The sequence below is a fragment of the Hypomesus nipponensis genome, chromosome 11 (genome assembly GCF_054491055.1).
Source record: "Hypomesus nipponensis isolate SF chromosome 11, ASM5449105v1, whole genome shotgun sequence".
Lineage (NCBI taxonomy): Eukaryota > Metazoa > Chordata > Actinopteri > Osmeriformes > Osmeridae > Hypomesus > Hypomesus nipponensis.
In genome coordinates, this window is record NC_140371.1 from 18,199,051 (window position 1) to 18,218,552 (window position 19,502).

Consider the following 19,502-nt stretch of genomic DNA (forward strand, 5'->3'; position numbering starts at 1 on the left):
TTTCCTTTAAAAGTAGCAAAAAAGCTTTATTTACAACAGCATTGCACAATTAAAATCCTTACATTGCAACATCAGTGCAAAATAGAAATGATAAAAAAATGACATTTTTGCTACAAATGTACTGGGTCCTGTGCCTCAGAAAACGGCCCCCAACAGACAGAATTCTGGGTACAGTAGTTTTTTTCTGTAGTGGAAGTGACCCCCTGCACTACAAGGTACACCAAGATGGCACGGCCTGAAACTCACGGCTCCTTTCAGGAAATAAAGTGTGGGTTTATGAACATATAACGTATCTTGAATCTTGAAACGTTTTTTTTCTCCGACCAATATGGCATGATCCTGACACTTGTTATGGAGCAGACTGCATGAAAGTACTTGTGGAACGGAAATTAATGTAAAATATTATTATCACGTTTAAGCCTCAGTCTGAGTGGTGATTTTGCTTTTAGTTTCCTGCTTGTGTGTTGACCCCGAGCCTACAGTATTCAGAAGCTCTTAACACCAGAGATATATACAGTACTAAATTATTACATCTTTGGTTTAAAGTTGCCAACACCAATAAGAACCAAGGCTAGACTAGACATAGAAAAGGATATGGCTGTTACGCTGATAAGTGTACACTGGTAAGTGTGACGCTCGGTTTCAATCAAAATAAACCTGATAATAAAATGACATACACTTACTCAATCTGCACAGTAATCAACCATATATTTCTGGTTACAATTTTCACAAATCAAATGTTCATTATGGGGATAAAACATTGCAAGTGCTGAAGCATTGTAGGTACTAAAGCATACTATTTCATGGATTTTAAGTGAAATAAAATAGGTGTGTAATATATTTGACTGCTTTACACCAGTATTGGTATATTTAGGTGCAGAGGAACACAACGATTCACAGTCCATAGGATACATTTACCCTCTTCTGGTCAAGATTCAGTTCACTTCCAGTAAAAATATAATTCAATCCCTTTTCATGATCCGAATAATTTTATGTTTTCTTCTGATTCTGTTTACTCTATTGAACTGTTGTTCAATCGACTAATACTTATTTGATATGGGTGAGAATTGTTAAGATGATGCGCATGTCAATTATAAGATCAGTACCAACTTGTACAACTTGCTTACAGTAACCCTAAAAAATTGTTCACTTGTTTGGATAAAATGGTATCCTTCACAGTACCTGTTTTCCTCCACTCTGGCAGGGGGTACAGTAACCCCTAATACCATTTCATCATTAAAAGGGCAGTGAACTGACTGGCTTTAGTCAGGGATACAGGTAGAAAGGTCAGAGAGAGGAGGATGGAGGAGGACTGAGAACAAACACAACCCAATGTAAATGTTCCATCACCTGCATTGGGAGAGGATGGTGAATGATCAAGTTATAAAAGGGATGAATGGAGAGGCAAGAGGAGGGTAAATAAAATTGACCTGAGGGGTATGAGAGTGGGAGAGGAGAGGAATGAGGGAGAAGCACGTGAGGAGTGTGTCGCAGGAGGACAAGAAGAAGGGAATCAGATGGCTGAGCGGTGAGGGTTGTCCTTGGGCAAGGCACTTCACCCTACTTGCCTCGGGGGGAATGTCCCTGTACTTACTGTAAGTCGCTCTGGATAAGCGCGTCTGCTAAATGACAACATGTAAATAGGATGTGGTGGGGGAGGGGCATGTTGAAGAGCAGAGGGAGAATAAGTATGTTGAGGAGGATGGAGTCTGTCAGTGGTGAGGTGCCATGATAAAGACAAGAGTGGAAGTGGAAGCCATGCAGGCGTACACAAACGACTGAAACACAAACAAAAAAGGATGATGCTATTTTACAAAAAATAAATAGCTGTAACAAAAGTGGAGAGAATCAAACGGCAGCAAAGTCAAAACAGAAAGCTATACAAGGCACATCTGAACCACGTTAACACATTGTTAACGTGGTCATCGACAAATGGTGATCCTCCATGGAATTGATCTCTGGACAAGGCAGGCATGCTTATCGGCGCTGACACACCTACATCTTTGGTGCTTGTTTGGAGTTTAGCATTCCGAACATGCAAAGACAACACGTGCAAAACTAATACAAACACAGGTTTGGCAGAAATTGCGATTCCCAATAGAAAATATTCCCAAGAATATCCAAATTCCCTTTCCCAGACGGAGATCAGGGGGGAGAGGGGGAGTACACCCACCAAGATTAAAAAAGAAAATTCTAGAAATGATAGGTCCAAGTGATCCACAAGAATGTCAACATATTTACATATGCACAGGGTCAATAAAAACATCTGACTCAGATGCTACATGTCTACTGGGGATTGCATAAGACTGGACTTGATGATTGGTCCAAGAGTCTTTCCATCATCTCCTCCGCAAAAGCATCTGTAATAGTCGTCCAATCAAGAGTGTCATCCACTGCAGAAAGGCAGGTTCTTGGTCCATCGGCAAGTTTGGTTGTGCCACCCGCCTATTCCTGTCTGTTAGGCGCTGCAAAGGACAAAAAATGACATGTTACACACATGCAAAATACAGGAAGTGGTCAGCACAGTTCCAAACATCCTGTCTGAACCCACGCTGTAAACTTTTGACTATTTGCAGGTGTTACTAATCCAGAACCTTTAGTTTCCCAACCCACCGTCGGCCAGAGCAGGAAAGATGAAACTGAAATTCTATTAATAGATTCATTTCCAAAACATGAACAATTTTCAATAACTTTCTTTGTTCTACATACAACTGAGTTGACTCAGTTCAAGCGATTTCTGTGAATGCAGTGACTGCACGTGTGTGCAGAGTAGGTCGCGTTGCGATGTATTGTGCCACGATATACATTGTTACACTTCTATTATACACCCTGGACACTCACTTACCTTTTTTTATCTGTCAAACTTATGGACAAATCCTGGTCTGCTAACTATAATTACACAGCAGCCTGCGGACTGGACTCCGGCTCTTTCACATACCAAGTTTACAGCATGAGTCACATTGCTTTAACTAGGAGAACAGAACAGTGGGGTGAAAGAAGCACTATTGTATTAGGTCAGCTACTACAAGACGGGCTCTTGATGAAATAAACATTGTAGACTGGTGAATAGAGATGAAGAAATGAATGGAGAGATTTATGGTATAAGGGCTGAACCCATTTACCACACTAAGCTAGATTGTTCCAGATGCACTTGGCTTTGCCTTTTGTGTGTGTATGTGGGAGGGGAGAAAGACTGTGCTCGCATGTGTGTGTGTGTGTGTGTGTGCGCGTTGTGTGTATCCTCCCCTACAATCACCTCTACAAACTTGGCAGGAGTGGTGCAGTAACAGGTGTGTGTCTTGGCACAGTGCTGTGCCTCTCAGTCCTACTGACCTCACCGACTGCTCTGGCAGCAGCAGGCTACAGATAAGAGCAGACTGGGCACATGAGCCGTGCGTTTCCCCTGAGAATCTCCTGGCTCGCAGAGGAAACCCTTTTAATAAATACTAGCTTCTGCTATCAAATAAATCACGGAAACAAAACGGCCTGAATTCACTCACATCAACCAAGTGGTTTTAGATACTGAAACACAGTATTCCCAAATTATCATAGGTTTTCTTTCATTGGTTTTCTGAGTGATTTTCTTTGACCATCAAGAAAAATGAGCAGTGTTTTGGGGTTCTTTTTGAGATTCTTTCCCACAGTGCACTGGTTGTTTAAAGACACTGCAGTGGAAAGCACAGAACTCTTAACAGTGTGGACTAAAGAGGTTTGACTGGGAGAGACACACAACAAATGACAGTAGAAGCCTTGGCCTCTGGGCATTGTGGAAACCAGGATCTTTAAAGGAGACCAACAGGGAATAGTCATGCAGGTTTTTATGTTGTACCGGAGCCATGCCAAGAACCACAGTGGCCGGAGGTTGTGAGCGTGCTCAGAGGAAACAGGTGATAAGGAAGTGGATCGACAGCTCTGATTTCTCAGAACAGGACTTGCAGCCTTGCGACACCTCCCTCCACCTCACGACACACAACACAGAGAGTCACAAAATGATAGACAATTAAGGATAAAGATGGTTGTGACTCAGTGTTTCGAAAGTTTTTTGCCAGAATGTGAAAGACCTGTGAATGTGCAAAAAATTTCTATGGATGAAAATTCAGCTAAAGTCGGTGACTAAAAGTAGCTTCGGCTTTGCCGTATCAGCCTTGCTTTCGCTCGGTCGATACGTTCCAGCCTCAGTTTGATATTTCCCGGCATGACCTCACTCTCGGTTAGTAAGTACTTAATATTGATCAGCCCTGTGTAGAATTCTGCCCTCTGATCTGACTTTGACCCAACTGTGTCTTTTTAACAAACCCTCCCTCCCTCGCTCTCTCAACTCTCTCCCTCTCTCTTTTATTCCAAGTCTCTCTTTCTGTTTCCCTTCCCACATGCCCCTCCCCCGACCCACACTTCCCTCCCCACCTTCCAACCCTGACTGACAACTGATCTGGTGTGTGAGAGAGAGCAGAGTGAGGTCTGAAACAGCACGTGCATACAACATACAAAATCCAAAATGATCAGGGCCAGGATAAAAAGCTGAAAAACTATTTGACCCAAACTGGGAGAGTAGCCACAATCTGGAGTAGAAGACATGCAATTAGTGACTGGCTAATACATCCACGCCTGCCTGCCTGCCTGCCTGCCTGCCTGCCTGCCTGCCTGCCTGCCTGCCTGCCTGCCTGCCTGCCTGCCTGCCTGCCTGCCTGCCTGCCTGCCTGCCTGCCTGCCTGCCTGCCTGCCTGCCTGCCTGCCTGCCTGCCTGCCTGCCTGCCTGCCTGCCTGCCTGCCTGCCTGCCTGCCTGCCTGCCTGCCTGCCTGCCTGCCTGCCTGCCTGCCTGCCTGCCTGCCTGCCTGCCTGCCTGCCTGCCTGCCTGCCTGCCTGCCTGCCTGCCTGCCTGCCTGCCTGCCTGCCTGCCTGCCTGCCTGCCTGCCTGCCTGCCTGCCTGCCTGCCTGCCTGCCTGCCTGCCTGCCTGCCTGCCTGCCTGCCTGCCTGCCTGCCTGCCTGCCTGCCTGCCTGCCTGCCTGCCTGCCTGCCTGCCTGCCTGCCTGCCTGCCTGCCTGCCTGCCTGCCTGCCTGCCTGCCTGCCTGCCTGCCTGCCTGCCTGCCTGCCTGCCTGCCTGCCTGCCTGCCTGCCTGCCTGCCTGCCTGCCTGCCTGCCTGCCTGCCTGCCTGCCTGCCTGCCTGCCTGCCTGCCTGCCTGCCTGCCTGCCTGCCTGCCTGCCTGCCTGCCTGCCTGCCTGCCTGCCTGCCTGCCTGCCTGCCTGCCTGCCTGCCTGCCTGCCTGCCTGCCTGCCTGCCTGCCTGCCTGCCTGCCTGCCTGCCTGCCTGCCTGCCTGCCTGCCTGCCTGCCTGCCTGCCTGCCTGCCTGCCTGCCTGCCTGCCTGCCTGCCTGCCTGCCTGCCTGCCTGCCTGCCTGCCTGCCTGCCTGCCTGCCTGCCTGCCTGCCTAACCGCCCGCCCGCCTGCCAGCCAGCCAGCCAGCCAGCCAGCCAGTCTGTCTATCTGCTTGTCTGCCAGTCTGCCAGTCTGTCTGTCTGTCTGTCTGCCTGAACAAACAGTCTATCTGGAGGAGAAACAAAAGAGAAAGAATCAGAGATGGATGCAGAGGTGGAGAGGTGAGAAAGAGGCAGAACAGAAAATAGGAGATACACAATAAAAGGGACTGTGTGTGTGTGAGAGTGTCTGTGTGCATGTGTGGATAGTACTGTGAGACAGACACTAGTGCTGCATAATGGACAAGCACAGAACTAATGCAAAGCAGATGTGTAGCCACATAAACTTATCCTAAAAAAACTAGTATCTGCCTTTTGCCCCTCAAATGCTATTCTAATGACCACTGATTGTGTACTAGACTGTTTACTAAGACATGGATTGAAAGTGGGTTATCTTAAGTTACGATTAAAACTATAGTACCTTTGGCGCTATTTTTTTGTGTGTGTTGTAAAGTTACTGATGAAGACCAGCAGGTCTGTGTAGGGTGTGTGCGTGTGTGTGTGTGCGTGTGTGTGTGTGACAGACAGTGGAGCAGGGGATAATTAGAGCCCAGCAAGGTTCTCTGAGAGCACTAACCACAGACTAGACCATAATGAAGCTGCTCTGTTACGTACTGCCCTGCTCTGAACCTGCCCAGCTAAATGGGCACACACACATTATATCACTCACTCACTCTCTTTTATTCACTGACTACAATATGTAGCTATTTGGTCAAAGGGGGAAAAACAACAAGAGAAGAGAAGTTGCATATTTCACATGAGAGCTCCTTCATCATGGCGGCCATCAAACTGCTGAAGTCACGTAGTGGTGCAGTGTGGACAACGTATTGGCACCAGTCACCAGTCAGTGCGCAGTGCCCAGTGGTCAGTGTTGTCCTTCCAACACCTGAGAACATAATACGGAAGACAAACTCCCCATGTTCCGCTTTTTTCATTGTTCTCAAAATACACAACAGCCAATAGCCAAGAGAGATACACACAGCATAACACATGTTAGCAACGTGCACCCATTCGCAAGCTACACACCCAATGTTTTTTTTCTTCTCTTTTCCTCTTTCTCACTCACACACACACACACACACACACACACCCCTGTTCTAGAATAATGTGACTTAAGACTGAGTCATAGTCTCACCTTCGAGGAGAGTAAATGCTTTATGCTCTGGCCCCTCAGGCTGTTACTACACATTCACACACACACACACACTCACACACACACACATACAGGAGCTATTGTGCACCGTTTGACAGACCATAGAGTATCCACAGGCAGAACTAGCATTGTAAGAAGGGGGAGCTAGCTATTAGCTAGGTCAAGGACACAAAGGGAGCACTGGAGCATGAACTAGTGTGGAGAAGCTCATGTTGAGCCAGACAGGCAACTTATCAGCTGTATTTGATCCAGTCAGCGCAGCCCTTGATGCAGACAGTAAATAAGGTGATGCAACCTCCAGAAAGAGCCAACTCACTGCTGTGTATGGAGCAGCAGTCAACGCTGAGCAGTGTGTCCCGATGTCATATTTATTCTGTGTTGGCATGTCCTGCATTATAGCCTGGCTTCCAGCCCAACTTAGCCCCGCCCACAACAAAACTTTGGTCTGGAAGTTGGGTCTGGAGGGACTCGAATTGGGGACAAACTATATAAAACCAGGAGCTGGGCGGACCAATGAAATTTCCAGGGCGGGCTTGATACAATGATGGGCAGATGATCAACAGTAACGTAATCAACAACGTCACAAAAGAGCGCTTGGGTTGAATTATTTTTTAACAAATAACATATTACGTTGCTATGATTGGTTGTAGGTCTATCCAATTGGGCAAGGAGGCATTTATTTTAAGAGTTTGGTTGAAACATGCCCCATAGTCACAACCCAACGGAAAGTTATCACTCATATTCTGACTAGAATTATGAGTATGACAATGTCAGGCTACTTGCATTAGCAACAGCCTATTACTTTTTTGTCTTATGTGTCCCTTTTTCTTTAGAACTTATTCTAGGGTTTACTTTGCCTCTCCTTACCTATGTTAACATGATGCAAGCTTTACAAGGGTGTGGTTGTGGGTTACTGTTCCAGCCCAGCAGCTGGCTCATACAATAGTTCAATTACCAACTGCCAATATTTCACTTGCAATTTCCACTGGTTTAAGGAATCCTTCATTGTTAAAATACAGAAAGGAAAAATGGTATTTATGGTGAAATGTGTGGTTTAATAGTGTTGAAATGTACATTTGTGAAAGATGGACATATTTTAAGTCTTCACTAATGAAATTACATCTCATCAATAGCTAACTGCTAGCCACTAGTATTAAAACTGCCAGCTCATCTCCTTGTAAGACTTCAACTTTCTTTTGGTTTTCCTATCGGAATAAGGTCATGCCAATCATCCTAATTGTATTAGCCAATCAGCAGCCTTCTCTCCCGGGACTTAATGATACATAATACCTGACATGGAGAGCCTCAGGACCTCATTTTCATTCTGATGATGAAACTGTTTTTGTCTCCTGCTTATTTCAAATACCTAGAAAAATTGCTTTTCTTTCTGATGTTATTGTGCGTGCAGCTGAATAACTACAATTTAAAAAAATGACTAAATGTACAATCAGTCAGAGTTCTGTTGTATGTGTGTGTGGATCTTCATTAAACCTTTAAACTGGAATTACTGCTTCCTTGTGTTTTGACCAGACATCCTGTTGTGGTTGCTCGCAGCATCCCTTATCCCTTTTCATTGGTCCTTTGAATTCATAAACGGACCCTATTTTTCATCTCGGGTGGTTCAGATTGACAGGAACTCACCCCCAGCATGATGAGCATGAAGTCGTCCCCGATGCGCTGAAGCTCTTGACCGATGCGTCTCTCCTCATCAGCACGTCCCTGCATGTCCCCTTCCGGTGGTGCTGGGTGTGGTCTAAAGGGGCGGGCGGGGCTGGGCCACGCTTCTGGGGGTGAGGAAGGGCAAAGAACAAACATGTATGTCTGAGTCGTCACAACGCAACCACACACCAAAGCATGTTTGTTGGAGACTACAGACATATAGATCCACCGTAGTGGCCAAGTGCCCAAAAGCTCTGTGTTAGTCAGTAGAGCTAAAGGTTTGCTGTTGGCCCCGTGAGATCACACCTGTCTTGAGGTCTGGGTTCAGGTCAAGGATCATGCAGACTGCAGTCATTGAACCACAACTACTACATACTCCCTTCAGCGCTGGAAAACGCAATGTGGTTCCAGATAACTAAAAATGAGTGAATTCAAGAGACGCAAAGTCCAGAGTGAGACAGTTCAGAGATGTACAGTGGTTCTAAGTGTGGTTGAGTTGTGAGTATATGAATGTGTTAGACCTCTTGCTATGACTCACGTGCGTTGTGAAACTTTGTGAAAGTGTGCTTAATATCGCTCATATCCGTCAATATTGAAGGCCTGCAATATTGGTTGGGCCCGTCATAAACATCAAACACCCTTTGGATTTAGATGAATCTACTGTGTATACACACACACACACATGCCACCAAACTAATATAGTTTCTATGACTGGGGAGACAAGCTCCATGATAAATTGTTCAAGATGTGATAATGACGGTACTAGTTTTTGTTTGTGAGCGCATTAACAGCATCCTTTTCCGGATTAAAGATTTGTATGGAACTCTTGAAAATAGAGGTCTATCTCTCTACCCTATCTCTGCTGCCTTGAGCAGTAGAAGTGGAGAATCTCTGTCTGCTTGTGGACAAAAGACCCAGGGAATTATTTTGACTGGCCGCTACAACAACTGGCTGCCTGTGGCCTCTGCAACAGTGAACGCAAATAAAGGAGACACAAGAGAATCAGACCGCTCAATCACCGCTATTATGAGCCAACTCGGGCCAAACTCCTCTACCTGTTTGTCCCAGTCCCAGACACAGTATTTCCTCTTGATTGTGTTCAATGGTCACACTTCTTTTGTTAAGGAGGGAATGTTGTTGAGGGTGAGGGTAAGACTGAAAACACGCAAAGTGCCGTTCAAAAGCACACGCATGAGTGCATGCGTACGCGCACGCATGCTCGCAGTACAAATTGATCTTTGGTGGCTTGTTATGATCCAAGACTGTAAACAGTGGGTCGATAAAGATCGGAGGAAACGTTCTTTCCAGGGTGGATCCACCCAACGGCCTCTGTTTGCATGTTCTCGATTTTTGGAAGGGATATTTTGAGTTTGACTTACAGACATTTCATCGTAAATGTCATCGCTGTATGGTTTTCTGTTTTGCGTAGTTATCCTACTCAGTCTTATGTCTGGGTATGTTACATTATATAATTTTCCCTTGGGTGCCGTGTTTTTACTTGAAGGTTATTACTCTGAGAAAGAATTATGATTCAGCTATTTTTCATACAGTAACAATGCTCATGCTCTTTACACGCGCATTCCTCTTGTGTCCCCCCCCCCCCCCTTTTTTTTTGACAACCTATCACAAGACGTTTAAATTGCAGCACAGAATGTTTGCATGCTTGCTTACCATAATCTCGACCGGTATCTGATGCATTAGACATGCACTGCAGCGCTTGGGTGATAACTTGACTAGACGGACTTGGGGTCTGCGTTGACTTGTTATGTTTCAGCAGCGGGGAGCTGGGCAGAGAATCAGAGTCGAACGAGAAATATCCGCTGGAGGACCGGGACAAAGGTCTGAACATCGGTGACCTCGAATGAAAACCAAGTAGACTATTAGGCATCGTAATTCCTCCCCGTGACGGTTCGCCTTCGCCGTAGGACTGGGGGTTGTCCGATGTCTCGGCACGGAAGGCTCGTCTGCCACCAGGATGCGATTCTCCGCTTTTCTCCCTCTCATTTAGGTTGGTCGAGTCGTCTGACCAATTTCGTGGTCTGTAGGACAAATACAGTGTCACTATTAGGCTACTGCTAAGTAATTTAGAAAGTTGAGTAGTCAGCGTCTGTTGTCTATTCAAATGATCATGTTAGATGGTCGACCTAAATTGAGAGGACCCGAATTTTACGCGCACATTGAGAACTCTAAATACGCCCGTCTACACGCCTCCATTGTTTGACAGAAGTGCTGATTACAGCAGTCTGAGCATAGAAAACTTGGCATGAAGTTAGAAGTCGTAATAACTGCGTCACAGGCAAACACATATCTTAGCCAAGCTAACTTCCTAATTCTCCATCTAAAACCTATTCCATAACAACTTCTCAGGTGAGCCTAAATTATTTTGAATGAAAAAATTGTTTTTAATTTTACGAATGTAGCCTATGCCGTTTCATTAACACAATATAGCCTATTTAAATGTAACTATGATATGTTAACAACCCGAAACTATCTTTAACCTATATTATCCTAGGTCCAAACTAGGTTATTACTGGGAACAATCAAAAGGTGTCCAAAACATCCACTGGCACATGAATTGTCCATGGTCTTAAGCTCATTACCTATAAAACTGTTGTGCTTCAATGCATAAGTCACCAATACTAATACCCACTCTGAACATGCAGTAAGAGCCAAAACAACATGAGTCCAAATGCCATATTAACCCAAACGACAATTGTGGAGCATAACGTCGATTATTAAGTACTAAAACAAAGTTGTGGACAGTTTTGCGTGTATAGGCTACACCAATCTGTTATGAGAAGTCTTAAAATGTTCAGAATAGGGGCAATGTAGCGCGCTATTGGGCTGCAAATGGTCTGACTGGCAGGCGGTAAGCCAAATGAAATGCATCCAAAAATATAGGCTAGGCAACTGGTCCATTATCGCCACCCACAGGTGGATCTCTCTCGGTTGTTTGTTACTTGACTCATAATTGTTTAGCTATTTAAAGAGTTCCCCCCCCCCTTGATTAGTCTTTTAATCACCGCACAGGCCTGTTGTTAGAGTGATGGATGATGCCAATATTGTGTTCAATACACAGGTGCCGTGTCGTCATACAGCGACACTGCAATGTTTCGTTGTAGCCCGTACAATTATGTGTAAAGCATGCACTTTACCGTATTTTACTTTAGACAGTTTAACCAAACAAAACCGGAAAATTATTGTATTTAAATGTATTTTTTAATATCCAATTATAGATCGCTGTTGCAATAAGCCGATCGCGAGGGTGCGTTTTGAGGGCGAGGGGCTGTTTTTTCCACGGGCAATAACTTTCTCCTGCAGCCGCTATCGCGTGCTGGCAATTGGAGATAGACTACTGCCACTGTAGATCCGCTCGATCACATAACAGATAATCATTTGTGCGACGGAACAAGATTACCAAATAAATTGGCCGAAGCTTTTTCATAAATTGGCAATATTGACAAACGTATTTAGAGATTGTTTTACAAATAGACCAACACTGCGTTAGATTTGCAGCACAGTTTTTGCTTGGGCTCATTGCGCACTCACCTGGACGAATCGGACATGTCTTAAGCGGCCTCAGTTGTGGGACATAACAGTGCTAAAAATGACAATAGTGATCGAACAACTGCAAACCCACTTGAAAATGTTCCACAAAAATAGAGTCAAATAGCCAAAATCATATTTTTATAAGTTGGCTAAACTTTACGGCCGAGATCGAAAGAATAAACTTGGTAGTCAGTGAAAAGAAATCCACCTCAAAACGTAGTCGACGGGTAAGAGAGTGTTCCGAGTCTTTTGTCTCTTGCGAATCGCTAGATTACAACGGAGGAACTTCCTTGCCTTCACCCGTTTGCGTCTCTGGTAGAAAACGTTAAAGCGCCAGGCTTGAGTCTTGGGATGACGCGACCAGCCTCCGCCCCTGCCAGAGGTGACCCCGCCTATCTACTGTCTGGGGTGGGGTCTCACTCAACAGCATCCTAGCGCAAGGGTTTGAACTTTCCTCTTGGAGACAATTTAAGACAATTTCTCTCAGATGTAAACACTTCACAGCATAACTACATCTAGATATTATAATAAATGACAAACCTTATATAAAAAACATAATGAAGAAAGTCCTACTGCATTTCCCAGCGTGTTAAAGGCGTAACAGGTTCACTTTATGTGTGGGATCATAAAAAAACACCAAGATGAATGAGAAAATGTGGTCAAATTCACACCTCTGGTAAAAAAACACTGTACAGATGAATCTACATACAGCCTATTGAACCACTGACATAGCAGACACAACTTTCACACTTCAACCCACACATTCAACCGTTTAAAACACTCTTTCACTGTCTTCTGCTAATCATTTAACTATTCTGCTCATGCCTATAAAAGTCACTGGCCTCTAATAAAGAAATATTCTGCAATAACATCAGCACCAATCATTTGAACAAACTATGAGACATGGACGACATTATAAATCACAGGCTACCTAAAAAAGAATTTATTAAGAACAGTATGCAATTACAGATTTTCAGCAATATGGCAAACAAAACTAATACTTCTGATTTTGCCATGACTGAAAAACAGATTTTTGAAATTACTTTTGAAATGACTAAACAAGCTAAAGTTAGTAGAGAAAGGAAATACAGTAAATAAGTATTTTCTTATCGAAGGAGTCAGTCAATATTCCATTACGGGAATCAAAACTACAGATAAGCCCAGATATGTCCATATTGGCACAAATAATGTTTTGAAATAAGAGCAATATAATTGATTAAAAAAATGCCTATACAATATATTATAAATATAAAGTGTCATTAACATTCTTAATCAAACATTGTACAAGATCTATTTGTTTTTCAACAAACAGATAAAGTGGTTGGCAGGGGGTAGATTATTGTAAAATATATATATTTGTATTTATTGTCTGTGTATGTGTGTGTGAGTGTATGTGTGTGTTTTAGCTTACACACATATTAGTGTGATAAAGACACAGCAGAGATCCATATCTGAATATGGTACTAGTTGTAGTTTGGATGAAACCCATTTCTGTCAACATGCAAATATTAACCACTAAACAATCAAGCAGGCCAAATAAAATCATCCTTCAGTATCAACCTACAGTACAGTTTGCGAGTCTGCAAGTCTCAGCCCACACGATAGTCAAGCGTCTGCTTTGTCGCCTGTTACCATCCACCCCCAGTCTGTTTCTAACCAGGTGTCTGAAGTCACACAGACAATAAGGCTTCCAGTTTCTGTTTCTATGGCAGCACTTATTCAGGATCCTTTAACCCACGTTTAGCTCACTTAGGTGCACAAGAAGTATGAAATCCAGGGAATAGGCAAATCTCTGCCTGGTCATTTGAGTGGCTACTCACACAACACAATGTCTCAGTCTGGCTATACAGTAAATTGACCTGTTTATAGGTCATGTTAGCACAGACATGTATTGCTAGTAAAAAGAGCTATTGAAATGTCACTGAGAATTTCAAAGATCCTGTAGAATTACACTGACATACACCTAACCCAACCTAAAACCCTCAATTTTATGAGGCGAAACTCCCATGAAAAACCCCAGGACTATGACAAACAGAGTCAGATCTCTGGTGTCACTGCCTGTATACAGATGTTTTTAAGACACTGTGGTGGTGTCTATCAACATTCTAGATGTTCAAAGGCAAACACTTTGAATGTAAGATTGGCACTAATGACATACTGAATGTATCTGTAAATAAACACAAACTGTACTACACCTGGGTAGTATAAGTATATCTCATCTATAACTTGAGGCTGGCTGAATCAACATTGAGTGTTCAAGCTCCAGTGGTCTAGAGCTGGGTCAACAACCCTATTAAACACGATAGATTTAAATGTAATTTCTATACTCGGGTTATTGATTTTAGCAGGTGGGGTTCAGGTTGAATTTGGAAGTTTTATAAATCAAGTGTGCTTTGGTGACCTTCACAACTTGGAGACAGTCTTGTGCTTGGATGTGCAGTGTGGCCCAGCAGAGTGGGCTGTGCTGGGATCGGGGGGCTGAGAGTAGAAGGCCCATGGGGCTCTGGGATTAGCCACCCCGGCGATGGGAGCCTGGATGCAGGAGGAGGGGATGTTGAAGTCAGACACCACCTTCAGGGCCTCGTCCTTCACCAGCCTGCACAGGTCCAGCAGCTGGGGGAGGAAGCAATTGCGCAGGCACACATTAGGGTGCTAATCAATAACACTTATACAGAATCAATATCCAACAATAAAGACAAGCGTGGGAAATATCTGGCTGCTGAAAGGATTGTAAAATACAAAGTACTTACAACAAAACATGACTTATTGGAAATTCCCATGTTTTAAATAGTCTGTGTTCTAATGGTATAGCCAGCCCTTTTCTATCCTTTTCAAAAATAAATTGTATTTTGAGGTCTTTTTCCTTCACACGGGCTGATTGATGTTGAGGAACATACCCGTTTCTCAGTTGACCCTCAGCCCCATACAATTTAGGAGTCCGTTTTATGTGTTGTAATTTAATCTAACAAGCTCCTGCAGGAACTCTAGTCCCCCTTTATCACTCTGGGGAGGGTTAATGATATCACAGTCACAATTTACAGACAGGGCAATCGGAACCCTACTGCGATTTTAAGATGCCCATTAAAACCAAAGGTCTGGAAACAATGAGTAATGCTGCCAACTCCTACTGACCTCAGTCTGAATGTTAACAAACAAATGCGGCGTAAATATGGTTATACGTAGTCCAGGTGAGATCCAATAAGACGCCATCTGCTGGACCCTGAGGAGAACTACAGTTTCCATATCAGCAGCTGATAGTGACAAATTCAATAACTTTCAGAGCAGGGTTTTTTCTCCCTCTCTCACTATAACTACTCTGCTATAAATATTAGTTATTGATAGAGGTCAATATCAAACTCCATAATACTGCCATTTTTAGTAAGATTTATATTTTTACATTTTGCACATCCCATGGTGGAGGAATAGTTCACATCATGGTGGGTGGAAATACAGTATCTGAACACATTTGTGGAAGGTTATGTTAATATCTGAACTGTATTCTCCATTCAACCTACCAGTTTGGCTTCTGAATCAATCACTCCTGAATTCATTTACACAATGGCTGAACTACAAGTCTGTGGTAGCAGCAAGGTTAAAAAGGGCTGTATTGAAGATCTGACACCTCCATCAGTTGTTACTTTGTTGACCCAATGCAGGCTATAAGCCCAGAATACACCAGAAACAGCAGATTTCCCGGAGTCTAAAGACCATCTTCCCTAACCTAAGAATCAGAACAAATCTCATCAACAAGTCTTGTGTGTGTGTGTGTGTGTGTGTGTGTGAGTGTGTGTGCGAGCTTGCTTCCTGAACGCATGCGTGAATATGCATGTGACATTTACTGACAACTGGCCATTGATGGCTTATACCCATTGTCCAGATTCCCGTGCAGTGGACCATGCCTCCCCCAATGGGCCAATATTGACCTGGGGAACGAGAGCCTGTGTCTACAGCTGCACTGTGACTCTGGAGACGAGGATCCCTGTTGGGAAGGTTCACACACACATGCCAGCTCTGTCTCCCTGTCCATCCCGTCAACAGCTGCTCCCTGCCCTTACTGCCCCCTCATGGAGAGGAAGATGAATTACACACACAACTTTCACAGAAATAACAAAACCATCATTTACCAACTCGATGATTACAAGGACAATAGCCTTGCAAGTAATGGAGTCGATTTGCGTGTGGTAATAGAGACGTATCTATATGTCACAGTACGGTATCAGGTGAGACTGTCTTGCAGTTTCAGTCTAGGCTAGCCTCTTTCCCTCTCTGTCTCTTGATGGTCTGGGTGGGCCAAAGGTGATTTGCATGGCCTGATCACAGTACTGAGATCAAGGCACGCGTGTGGTGATAAGCAAAATCCTGCTCCTGTTTTTTAACCAACTCTCTCTACTTTCTCTCTCCCACTCCTCCTCCTGTCCTCTCTTCCCCACCCTCTCTTGCTCTTTTAAGGCCTGCAAACTGAAATGTTGGACACTGATGTTCAGCCCTGAACACACATGTCCCTAGGCAAATCACACGACCAACACTTTTGGTACAACTTGGTATTACACTGGCACACTGTTCATCGTAATGCGAGAATAACAAGTATTTATTGAAGATTTATTATAACTCAATCCGTGATGGCTACATGATCAATACAGAAGTTCATTATAAATCCAGGACTGGTTTACAAGTCTTTTTTTAGGTCAATTGTGGGGTAGAAAATATCAATATAATGAATCACGTCAAATAATGTAATCTTCACAGTCACATGACACAGCCGTTGAGGAAATCTATTTCAGAACAGAACGTAACAGAATACACGTCGATGTAGTGGAGATTGAATTTCTAAATATTTCACTGTTTATTCGCGTACTTGTGTGTGTTTGTGTGTCCTACCTGGCTGCGTATCTGTCGGCTGGTGGCAGGGGTCAGATAGTGGTGCTCCAAGTACCAGGCTCTCTCCTGGAACACCAGGCTTGTCCCGTGAAGCAGACAGAACTAGAAACACACACACAAACACACATAAACACATAAACTCTATCAAACATCGCCATAGAAATCAGGTGGAAGAGGACAGAACTCTAAGGTCCTCATCGTAAGGAAGAGACGGTGTAGGATAGTTGTTTTGTAACACAACAGTGGCAGTTTGTTTTACCTGTTGTTCTACATGATTTACATGAATCCTTCTCCATGATTTACATTACATCAGTTCACCAAGTGAAAAGGCTTGTTATCGGAACAGGATCTGGTAAATGTGTTTGAACAGCATGGTTGCTGTTGTCAGGTCATAACTGATAGTGTGTAGACTAAAGAACATGAATGAAATGGAAAATGATAGACCGGTTGTCTAATACATGGTTTCTTCAGAGGTGATAGTGTGTGTGTGTGTATGTGTGTGTGTGTACACATCAATGTGTCTGACAAATAACCGTCACAGGAGATCAAAGAAAATAGTGTTGTGGAAAATAGAGAGAAGGGCCTCGCAGTTTTCCACTGGGAGACAACAACATGACTTCTGACAATGTGTGTGTGCACTGTGATGGGGCTTGTTTGTGTGAGAGGAAATGCACCTACAGCACTGGCAACGTGTGTGGTGCTGTGTTTACACAAGTGCTCATCCGTGTGTGTGTGTGTGTGCTCAAGTGTTGTGTTCCTTCTGGTCAAACACGGTGGTGGATTTTAGCCATCCTGCTGAATCTGCTGGTTGTCTGCCTAGAACCCGGAAGTCAACTCCCTCTCTGTTCCTCTTATGCAAAGTGGCTAATGTTGGAATGAGCTGGAGGTAAGAATAGACATGGGAGCTGACATGGGATTGGATGGATCCTCAGCTTCGAAATGTGTCAGTCATGTCAGAAGGATGACTGGAATTCCTCACACCCGTGGACTAACTGTACGGTAGAAGTCACAAAAAGCCTGTTTCGAGTCCATAACGAACTGGCTCACGTACAAAACGTTGAAACCTAGCATGAAACCGAGCACTGCTTGCTTCCCTGAGTTCACATGCGGCCTATGCTGCATGCACGGTGAGTATTTTAAGACGCGGTACAGTAGATGACAGGAAAGGGAAACGCAGTCCCATGAACAGAAGGTGTTTCCCCTTTCAATGGACGTGAATGACTTCTTTGTCATCCATCAGTCCTTTCTCCAGATAGATGGGGGGAGGTAGAGGGGGTGCAGGCCCTAATTGGGGACATATGCACAGGCTGATCAGCGCAAGCACGGCTGGCTGTCTGAGTCTGCACAACAGAACAGGCTGGGACGCAGACAGGCCGGGCAGATATGGGCTGGTGGGTGGTGGGGTGTCAGCAGGCAGGAGGACCTAGGCAGAGACATGGGGAGCCACAGGTGGATAGGACACATGGCACAGCCATTACATGGCTCACATTGATGATGTCGTATTGACCACAGTGTTTGGTCTCCACGGCGTCTTTGATGCTATTTCTTAACCCCCCACTCAGTTAGCTTGTCTAATAAGAGGTGACGATATCTTGTTAAAAAGTGTCTTCAAAGCATGTTCACTCGGGCTCCCCCGAGCTGAAAGATCACAATGCTTCACTTTGTCTCAGATTCTGAGAACTTTCCATAGGAGCTTGGCTGATGACTCAAAATGAGACAGTGATGGTTTCCTACTGAGGGGTGAGAGATAGTAGAAGAGTGGAAAATGTGTTTTTAAGATACACAGACACAGACACACACACACAAACACGCACCTTTGTCAGCAGGGTGCGGTCCTCCTCAACTGGGCACTCTTGAATGGCCAGTGCAAATTGCTCCAAGGTCACTAGGAACATCCAAAAAAAAGAGAACAACACAGAAGCTGAAAAACAAAGTTGTTATCAGCAGACAATGTAACAGGTAATTACACTAACACTGCAACCACCTCCCACTCTCTACCTCAAAACAGAGTGTAATTAAAACATGTTTTTTTTCTTCATATTACACATTCAATAAAGACTTCAATTCAATTATTCGACAAATTACAAAAATGTGTAAGACAGTTCTAGTCTTTCAATCGGCACCTTAAAGAGAAATGACTGCTGGACAGAATCAAAAAGACAAAATGGATTTACACACAATGGGTTTGAGGTTTGACTATTTCAACTACAGCTTTTCACACTGTGGCAGCCTCAAAGTGTTAGTCTGCGCCCAGTCACTCTCTTATCTGACAAACATCACAGGCCCTGGTGTTCTAGGGTACTTTAGGCCTTTTTAAAGTTGATCTGTGTGTGTGTGTGTGTCTATGAGTGTGTGTTAGTATATGTGGGAGTCAAGTGAGAAACTTGAAAGGTTAAGGTCTTCTTGAGGAGCCTCTTTACATTGCTCTCCCCACTGGTCTCTTAACACAAATCATATAACACTAAAAGCAAAACACTAACACAGTTTGCCATGAAAACATTTCGTTTTTGCCAATTAACAATGCACACCAAATGTAAAAAATTACATTGATATATACAAGTGCTCTAAACTTGTTTTAAAATGTCAAGCCACATGTGCAGCAGTGTGGGTGGGAGCTTGCAGAGCTCATGCCACAGTGACTAGGAGACTGCAGCCAGCACACAGGGAACCGTGTACCTGCTGCACAGAGGGAACCGTGTACCTGCTGCACAGAGGGAACCGTGTACCTGCTGCACAGAGGGAACCGTGTACCTGCTGCACAGAGGGAACCGTGTACCTGCTGCACAGA

General features: G+C 44.3%; 2 protein-coding genes and 1 long non-coding RNA gene across 4 annotated transcripts in view; 1 reads left to right on the forward strand and 2 right to left on the reverse strand.

Annotated features, from left to right (window-relative positions):
• Positions 1–12,137, reverse strand: bcl2l11 (BCL2 like 11). Its single transcript, XM_084709679.1, has 4 exons — positions 11,837–12,137; positions 9,959–10,326; positions 8,270–8,412; positions 1–2,465 (listed from the first exon to the last, which is right to left on the reverse strand). The coding sequence occupies exons 1-4, from the start codon at positions 11,851–11,853 to the stop codon at positions 2,340–2,342; spliced, it is 654 nt and encodes a 217-aa protein (XP_084565805.1). The 5' UTR covers positions 11,854–12,137; the 3' UTR covers positions 1–2,339.
• LOC146268522 (uncharacterized) lies at positions 10,339–16,354 on the forward strand. Its single transcript, XR_014768867.1, has 3 exons — positions 10,339–10,654; positions 15,714–16,056; positions 16,286–16,354. It is a non-coding gene; the product is annotated as an uncharacterized LOC146268522 (long non-coding RNA).
• The window catches only part of acoxl (acyl-CoA oxidase-like), a 16,085-nt gene continuing 9,338 nt past the window's right edge, over positions 12,756–19,502 (reverse strand). Inside the window, exons 17-19 of one of the 2 annotated variants that reach the window (XM_084709677.1) lie at positions 18,529–18,599; positions 16,715–16,816; positions 12,756–14,449 (exon numbers count right to left, since the gene is read on the reverse strand). In XM_084709677.1, coding sequence (XP_084565803.1) covers positions 14,240–14,449; positions 16,715–16,816; positions 18,529–18,599 — 383 coding nt within the window. In that variant the 3' untranslated portion in view covers positions 12,756–14,239. Of the gene's footprint in view, positions 14,450–16,380; positions 16,609–16,714; positions 16,817–18,528; positions 18,600–19,502 lie in introns of those variants that run through there. The other variant, XM_084709678.1, reaches the window with a different exon arrangement.

What these genes read in the sequence shown, in the direction of transcription:
- bcl2l11 (XM_084709679.1), bottom strand. An exon ending in AGATACCGGTCGAGATTATG is followed by an intron (nt 8,413 to 9,958) that starts GTAAGCAAGCAT and finishes CCTCACCCCCAG; the next exon opens with AAGCGTGGCCCAGCCCCGCC. An exon ending in TCATGCTCATCATGCTGGGG is followed by an intron (nt 2,466 to 8,269) that starts GTGAGTTCCTGT and finishes TGTCCTTTGCAG; the next exon opens with CGCCTAACAGACAGGAATAG.